The 9,366-nt window shown below is 42.9% G+C and overlaps 1 protein-coding gene across 2 annotated transcripts in view; it reads left to right on the top strand.

The window, feature by feature from the left end:
• The first annotated feature begins 243 nt into the window (after positions 1-243).
• notch2 (notch receptor 2) overlaps positions 244-9,366 on the top strand; it is a 75,104-nt gene continuing 65,981 nt past the window's right edge. For both annotated transcript variants that reach the window (XM_080431383.1, XM_080431384.1), the window contains exon 1: positions 244-622. In XM_080431383.1, the coding sequence (XP_080287509.1) occupies positions 550-622 (73 nt within the window). In that variant the 5' untranslated portion in view covers positions 244-549. The remainder of the gene's footprint in view (positions 623-9,366) is intronic.

Here is a 9,366-nt window from a genome sequence, read left to right as displayed (position 1 = left end):
ATATTTACAAATGGGCGTCTTTATCTTCATAACCCAAGATAGATCCATGCTGACTATTGACTAAACCCTGGTTATACTTCGTCGTGCGACGGTACTGCGAGCCAAAAATACCGGATCTACAAGCTCACGACGCTTCACTTCGCAACGCATCGTGAGCTTGTAGATCCGGTATTTTCGGAAGGATTATGCGGAAGGATATCCGTGTGTGCCTGTGTGTTTTTTTCTCCCTTGACTTCAGTGAACTGCTGAGCGGAGAGTGGCGAAGAAACTTTAAAGTGCCGTCTTTCTTTCCGAGGGAAAAAAGACCTTTTTCAGTACGATTTTTTTTAATAGCCAAACGGCACATGGCTTCGTATCTAAACGGAATTGAAATGTTCTAATTTTCTAAATCAACTTAGGTGGGATTTTTTTCTCTCCCTTCATTATATGTGAGCCACCCCATAAAGCGCAGGGTTTTTTTGGAGAACCAACTTGAACCGGAGAGGAGGAGAGACAGCAGCAGCTCAGCCCGGCGCTTAGTGTCGACCCTATGTGGATTTTACTGAAAAAATGGGCCAAATACCCGGTTTCTCTTCGGGCAAACTAATAGTATTCGTCCTCTGCTGCGTCGAACTGTCCTTTGGTAAGTTTGTAGACGTTTAGAATACACATTTCTGCCATTTGTAAAAAGTTTCGTGGCATCTATGCATCTGCGGGTTAGTGCTGCACCGTCCGCATCGCTGCACACGCTCTCTGGTGCAGTAAGAATGTCTAAGGTGATTTTGTACACTCTGCTGTGTTTACAACCAATACACAGTCTTAAAGCTTTACGTTAGAATGCTTTACATTGATTTGAACTTGTGTGGTCGTGTTTGGTTTCGTCGGTCAGTGTGTGTTTGGAAGAAAGGTGAAGGTGAAGTGTGTCAGGCTACTGATAAACCACTGCATTTCTTTGGTTTTTGATTTGACCAGTCATGTTGTTAACACATGAATCGAATGACGTCTTGATCTACAGTGAAATTCAGTGGTTTAGGTTTCAGTTGATAGTAAAAGTCCTTCTCCACGCTGTTTGGTGTGAGTATGAGTCGCTAAAAGGGGGCTGCACCTCTGCCCAGATGTTGAGCAGCAGTTCGCCCATTACAAGAGAGAATTCAAAATGGACACTTAGCTGCCTAATGTTTTTTTTAGTGTTGAAAGGTTGTTATAATTAAGAGAGGAGCTGTGTGTGGTTGAAAGACACCTGCCATGTCAAGTTGTGTTCCACTTAAATTCGGACAGTTTTTAGCCCAGAGTTGCTTTTTTGTTGCTTTCCTATTCTCAGATATGGACACCAAAATTAATCTTCATTTTCTTCTTAGAATTTTAATATAAAAGCACCCTTGAGGCCTAGCTTAATCTTTGAGTATGCCACTATGTCTGGATGTGTTAGGTTTTACTTTAGTTTCTCTGAGTTAAATGATAACTAGTAGCACTGTTGCGAATAAGAATCTGAGATTTTATATAATCTGCACATTTTCATAAATAGGTTATTGGGTTAGTGGCCTTGGTATTACTACTTAACTAAATCATCACGTTTACAGACTCCTGAACAGGTTTGAATGGCCATATTGGAAAAGCATGGTCAATAACAAAGTCTGTAGGCCTAGTGAGCCTTGCTGGGGTTGGGGCTAAGGGTGCCAACGTAACAAAGATGATTTCATCTGACATCCTTTATTTGCCCAGAGTTGATACATGTGGCCAGCCTACCCTTTCTCACGTTTTTTATATGGACTGGCTGACTTCTGAACAGAGGAGTCCTACAAAAGAATAGAAGACAATGTAAAAGTGCTGCAGGCAGTGCAAGGAGAAGCGGATGGAATGTAGCTGTTGGTGTTTCACATTCCTCCCTTCCTTTCTCTTCATGATCTCCCTCTCTCTCTCTCTCTCTCTCTCTCTCTCTCTCTCTCTCTCTCTCTCTCTCTCTGCCTTCTTTTTTCTGCCCCTCTCATGCACTCTCTCACACCCTCTCTCTTTCTACCTGTTCTTTATGACAGACACACTATGCTGCTACACTCAGCAGAAGTTTTTCTGCTGTCTCTTATTGTGCTTTTGACTTCTTGAATGTTGCTGCTATAAAGAACTGTGTTAACTTTTTACCTCCCATTGTTGTGCATTCCAAAAGTACAAAAACTATATACAAAGTACAAACAGGGCACCACATAATTTATTATCTGTATATCTGTGCATATATGCAATTAAAGTCCAAGGCACTGTAGCCCAGTAAATTGAATTGATGTCACTGTTAATTAAAATGTTACTAATTAACATTTCACTCTTTAGTTAAAACAACATACTGAGGCCTATAGGCCCATGCAGAGTAAGTAATTGTTATGTATAAACAAATAAAAACATAGCTAAGATCTTATATTACTGTGGTTTTTGGAATGGTTCGTTATTTGCCCCCTGAGTAACTTGAACTGTCATTTCTGTGGCACACGACATTGTGTTGCCCCGCAATAGCGTGGGCATGTGGATAGATGCATAATATTTCCCGACAGGCAGCAGGCAGCTGGTGTGCGTGTGTGTATCTATTTGCGTGTGTACATATTTCGTCGTGGATGCACATTGCCGATGGCCAGCGATTGTACCGCCCATGGCTTTCCTTGTCCTCTGCCCCAAACTGGAGCCTGGTGTGAAATGTGATTTATCTGTTCCATGCTTGGCCCTCAGCTCTGAACACAAAGCTGTTTATTGAGCTACCCACAACACTGCTGTTATTTACTGAGTGCTGGTCCGACCCACTGGCTTGTGCTGGAGTTATTAATGTGGCCCAGAGTATCCTCCCTGTGACTTCTCTATTCCCCTCCCGCTCCTTTCTTGTTTCATACAGAAAATTCCAAGATAACTCATGTGTCATCAGGTTATATTCAGTGCAGTTGTAGAAGAACACTAGTTTAAAAAAAACACGTAGCAAGGAATCTGCATGTTATATTGTGTCTTATATTGTGCACTTTTCCCCGCATTTTCTCCCTAATTTCCCTAAAGTTGTTATGCCAATTGATTCCTCCCCACACACTTCATAATTGTATTGTATATATATATATATATTTTATTTAAGGAACTTCCTGCCTGGTATTATATTTAGGATTAGTAATGGTACTAGTAAATCTGGCCACCACGTGTGTTTCGATGCTCTGTTTGTTGGTTGTAGTGGGAGAGAGAGAGCAGTAAATAATGACACATCAAGCTACAGCAGCAGAGTGTAGAACTGTATGAGGTCAAACCATGTGGTCCTGTGGGATTGGGGTCCAGATGTGTGTGCTTCGCAGGTGTTTACACACGTGTGTGTGTGTGTGTGTGTGTGTGTGTGTGTGTGTGTGTGTGTGTGTGTGTGTGTGTGTGTGTGTGTGTGTGTGTGTGTGTGCGTGCGTGCGTGCGTGCGTGCGTGCGTGCGTGCGTGCGTGCGTGCGTGCGTGCGTGCGTGCGTGCGTGCGTGCGTGCGTGCGTGCGTGCGTGCGTGCGTGTTTAATGGACAGAGGGGTTTGTGTGGAGTATACGATAGGTCTAACAGACCAGTGATTCTCAAAGTGGGGTCCAGGGACCCTTAGGGTTCCTTGAGGGGGTTCCAAATGGACCCTTACAGGTCTGTAACTCTGAGAGTGTACGCATGGAACCAAATGGACCCGGGGGTCTTTGAAATTAAAAGGTTTGAGAAAACACTTTAATAGACGACCACGATACATTAGGTCTATAAGTTAGGCCTGATGTGAGGGTCTTCATACTACTTAGCTTGGAACACACAGTGGATATGGCGAGCATAACAGGACTGGCCCCACACATTGATTTTATGCTGGGGCAGAGCCAAAACCCACGTCCACTCGACCCTTTCATTTTTTTAGCCTTTTACCCTTGAGACATTAGAAAAAAATACCATTCAAAATGTGAATGAAGCTGGGTTAGGGTATGTGCACTACTTGTACATTTACCACCAGGGGGTTTGTGTGGCGGTGAAGGTAGACGGATTACAGAGCGTTGTGTCTGCACTGTTGAACAGGTTAGCAAATTAACAGGGAATTACTATGGCCTGCATTCCTTGTCCAGCACAGCCCAGTAATCCTGGAGACAGGGCAGGCAGGCAGGGCTAGATGCCGGTGGTAGTGTGTGAGCCAGGACGCGTATATCAGCAGGCAAGGTGGAGGAGAAAGACGAAGAGTTTCTCCTAAGAATTTTTATTGGAGCGGGTTGGCAGTGGTGAATTGGTTCTGTTCCCAGTTCCAGTTCCAGTTCTAGTGCTTGTTATGGTTCAACATGGCTCTTGTTTAGGTAGCAGTTATATAATGAATCAGACCGACTCTGCTGTAAATGCCTGCCATGTTAAGTTATAGTGGAATTTTAGAAGTGATGGGTTTTAACTCTGGTGAATGAATTGCGGGGAAGCAATGCACTGGTTAAGGTAGAGTAGAGGAATGTTAGAAGGGCAACAGGTAGACAGATGTGATGTGGACATACAGACAGAGACAAGATGCACTTCGGGATGGTTTTAACTGTGTATGTGTATTGGCTGTTTCCAAAGAGAATCAGTGGAACACTAAACACTATTTCAGGAGTTTCATTGATCATTGTTGTGTGTGGGGGGGTCTTGTGCCTGGTTCCATAATGAGTTCCTTTTTTGCAGAACATGAATGCAAAAAACGTTCAGGCTTACAAACTAAAATAATCAACATAGTGTAATATCAATATCAAACATGTTTTGTAAAGCACAAAACATGTTTATAAAAACAGGATATAATAAACAGATGAGAATAACTGTCCTTATGTGGTCTCAAATCAACCCTTGTGTGGACTGAAGTTTGGCTTAAAAAATAGAAAGCTGCAAGGTATTAATGTGATTATTACATCAGTAACTCATTGTGATATGAGAGACAAGACCCTGACATACAAGTATGAGTCAGTGTTAGCCTACTTCATCATTAGCATTCATTGATTGTTTGACTCAGTAGGATAGGATTCCACATTGGGTCTGACACGACATGTTGGGTTAAAGGAGTATGTCACCGCTGAAAGAAGCCACAGTCAAAGTTAGGACTATTTGTAGTGGGAAACAGTATTAATAATTAATATATATATGGCCGTAACAGTAGTATGTGTTCCTCTTGATTGCTTTCCACTGAATTACTCTTAACTACCAGCATGCCTTAAGCACATCCCTTCCAAAGCAGCTCCTAGCCTGGGGTGAGAACATACCCCTCACTAAGGTGAAAACAGACACATAATATGCATTTGGTGTATAGTTTGACAAAACAGGCTAATGTTTTGTTTCGGTGAATCCTACTCATCACTCTCTCTTTGAGATCTACTTCTGGGAGGCGTGTACATGGCACACACGAGAATGCAGACACAGCCACCTTAGCTCGTGTCAATCACCTTGTTAAGACTGTCAATTACCTTGTTACGCACGGAACCCACCCAAAAAAGCATCCGCACACGCTTTCACATTCTGTGGGTTTCATGCGTTAGGCTGTACCAAGTGGTCATGGAAGAGAGAGGGATGTTGTTGGAGGGTTCTTTGTGTATTTGGCTTTTGTTTGGTATTTCTTTAGTTCATTATGCATTTGTTTCAACCTGTATTAGGTAAATAGTTATTTTTGATTGTGTCTGCAAATATTAGTGTCGTTAAATGGTGTTTACATATCTTCTAAAGTCATTGTGGGAGTGTCGTGGTGCCTTTCACTGTGGAGGTGCTGGTAGAGGCTGAACTAAATCTTGTGTAGTCCGACTTAGAAACACCCTCAGGGCCGGGCATGGGGCCGGTTCGACTGGAACTACAGGAAGCATGGACTTAAGTCCACTGTAGTTCAGGAAAAACTTAGATTTTCACTGTGATGATGTCACATAGGAAGCATTCCAAACTAAAAATAAAAACACAGAACCTCCCACCCCCCACAAAAGCCATTGCCACATCATGCTTATTACAGTATGTCCACAACTTAAAAACAACAGGATTTGGGTTCAAATTCGGCAAAGTGGTCCTTTAATTGACAAGCAATGCCAGTACAACGAGAGGACAAAGCATGCCATACATACAATATATTCATATAGCCCACTGAATGGCATATGGGCATACGTAGACAGTCTGTGTAGGCAGTCAGAGGGGCAGACAGCTACTGTAGGGCGCAAAAAGAAGGCAGAACAAACTAGCCTAAATGAAGGAAGTAGACAAGAAGCAAAGGAGTTTGAGTAAGTCTGCTCTCGAATTTTGCAGCCATGTTATATTAATACAGATTTGGACTTTCTCAGCCACCATGTCATGAGGCAAAGACTGTTGGTCCTTTGCCTCAGGCAGCTGGTCTTACCCAAGTGCCTGGAGGGTTTGGGTTTAGCTGTATACAGCCTTGTCAATTGAATTTACTGATGGCTAATCTGATAAAAGCTGCTTTGTTCTGTTAGTGTTTGTGCTAGGCTGTACATTTTAATTAAAAAAATAGACTTAACATCCTTTGACATTAAATCTGTACAATGGCCTAAATTCTCTCTGGGGGTCAAATGAGAGACAAACTAGCCTAAATGGAGGAAGTAGACAATCTGTAACAATAATTTATAACATGGCTGCAGAATTCAAGAGCTTTTACTGAAACCCTTTGTTTTTCAGCAAGTAAGTAATATTACTACACAATAAAATCGATGTTAATTCACGAATTAATCCGAGAGTGTACAATTTTAACTAAATGGAATGGCCCTTTAAGGATCCATTTAGCAATTGTGTCTTATTTTTCTGTATTGTCTTTTGTTTTAATGGTACAAGGAGAAACCAGGGTTGTGGCTCTTTCGGAGCGGGAACTTTGGGGGGGTGGGAGGGTTAACATACATTCACTGTTTTTTGTATGCTCATTATTATAGACCTGTATGTGAAAATATAAAATAAAAAAACCTTGAACAAAAAAAAAAAGGATCCATTTGGTTACATTTGTATACTCAGATTTAATTTAGCCTATCTCAGGATTTTACAGTGTAGGAAAGAGAAGAGAAAAGTCCTCGAATCAGCCTGCTTTTTTTTGCCTGCTTCTCCCTCTTACTCAGTCCGTACATCTCAACACGCACGCTCGCATTATACGTATATATATAAAACAGCCAGCCTGGCTGACAGTGCAGTGTGAATCCTGCTGTACCAACACAGCACAGCCCTCCTCTATGTGTACTCAGCTTTAGATGAGGCCCGCAAACTCCTCCACGTAATTACAAGACCCGGGCCAGCTTCTCAGTTGCTTCAGGCAGTCAGCTAGGTTAGCTAGGCGTATTCGCCCTGTCTCGCTGTTGCCAATGGCATCGGTCAGCTTGGTTCAGTGGGTCTCCTCCCTCGCTCTCAACTTGACCCGCAGTGAGCCAGAGCCCCGTGAACCCCGCTTGATGCTTCTGCCGCTCATCTGTGTGGGCCCAGTAAAGTTTAAGCTCTACCCTCTGGGCAATGTTGTTTGGTTTTAACACCCCCCACTCCACACACACGCTGAGCTAAGGGTATTTTATTGCAAGTTACCACGGCAACCCTCTGCCCCGCTAGGATAGAGGGCTTGTACAGCAATTCCAGGAAATGGGGTTACTTCCACACTCAGTGCGAACAACTTCCTGCCCTATCCTGTATGGACGTGCGCCAGGCCTCGGGGACGCCCATTCGTGTGCTGTGTCTTTGTCAGTAGTTTCATAATTACTTCCCCATCTCAATCCTCAGCCATTAGCTCAAAGCTTGCTCGCTCATGTCCCCCCACCCCCCTTCTCTGTCCCTCTCTCTCTGACACAATTTGTCTCTCTGTCTCTCTCTCTCTGTCTCTTTCTCTCTCTCCCCCTGTAAGTCATTCTTTTTTATGCTCATGACATAGCCAGGTCTCCCGAGGGGCTGGCTGTGGTTTCAGTGACAAAGCACTGGCGAGCGCTGAGGGAGGAACCAGCCTCATGCCGGGGCTGTGCACAAAACACCCAGCGGTCCTCCCAGTCTCCTCTGACTAGACAGAAAACAAGCCTCTGATTGTCATCTACTCTCTGCTCGAGGCCCTAATGGAGCCAGGATGGTTTCTGCTTGGAGGCCCATATGGACGCTTTCAATTCAACGTGAATAACTGTTACTCTCTTCCGTTTGGAACTTGATTTGAGGAAGGCGGCACGTCGCATGACACTTTGTCGCAGAAGTATAAATTAGGCTTTAGTGGCAGTCACCTATTCCAGTGGTTTTCAACCCTTTTCATGTCAAGGACCATTATTTATTCTGCATTTGAGCCACGTACCACCGTTTGATGAGATTTAGCCTCTCAGACCCAAAACTTAGAATATTTTGTTATCGTTGGATACGATTTTGTCCACAATTCCATGTTGTATTGATGTTGGTACCATAGGAGAGATAACAGGCAAACGTTGATCAAAATAACATTTTTTTAATTAAGTAATGCAGATGTTTAACAATAATTTAACTCTTGAGACCTGTAAGGGTCCATTTGGTTTCATTTTACACTCTCAAGAGTTAAAGATCTATAAGGGTCCATTAATTTGGTTACCAACTCTCCATCATTTAGCTGGGGACCACCTGGAACCTCCTCAAGGACCACTGGTTGAAGACCCCTGACCTATTCCTATCCATGTATTGTGTGTGTGTGTGTGGGGGGGGGGGTTGAGAAATTTGTGGTCGTGAACGTTATACTAATTTCATGAACATAATGAGAATTTCTTTCATCTTTGGGACAGTATTTTCCATCCACCATCCTGTCTGCTGACTGATTTCCTTCATGCCAGGATCAGCATTTATTTCTGTATCAATTGGCAGTGTAATTAATGCTTCACAGATTTATCAGTAGCTAATCATTTATCATAGTCTATATATCTGTGTATAGGACTCAATGCACGTAGTGGGCAGAAAGAAAAAAACATTCGACAAATATTGTCCAGTTGTACCATTGTAATACAGGGGGGGTGGTCTGTATCTCTGCTCTCAAACGGTCATGTTGTTTGATCTTGTGTTGCCATAAAACACATGGCATCTATCATCAACAGTTACGAGTATTGTAGCGGCGTTTGAATTGGGGCAGGGCGATACGACTTCAAATCAATATCACGATTATTTCAAACCTTTGCCTCGGTTACGATTAATGAACGGTTCTAATTTGTTTGTTATTTTTGTACAGCTACAGCAAGTATAATGTGATTCGTTGATATACTGTATAAGGAATAATTATTTCTCGATTATTCGATTAAACCTACATGAGCAAGATTAAGTCGGTTACTGGTTCTTTAATATCGGTTTCGATATATGTTGTGCTAATTGCCCGGCCCTACCTGGAATGACCGTCTGGTGCCATGCACTCACTATTCACCGTGCATGGTGACCTCTAGCGTTTTGCACGCCTCTTTCATCTGAGAAAGAGCATG

This window comes from Gymnoscopelus braueri (assembly GCF_963280865.1).
Source record: "Gymnoscopelus braueri genome assembly, chromosome: 6".
Lineage (NCBI taxonomy): Eukaryota > Metazoa > Chordata > Actinopteri > Myctophiformes > Myctophidae > Gymnoscopelus > Gymnoscopelus braueri.
This window is presented reverse-complemented; position numbering and strand designations above follow the sequence as displayed.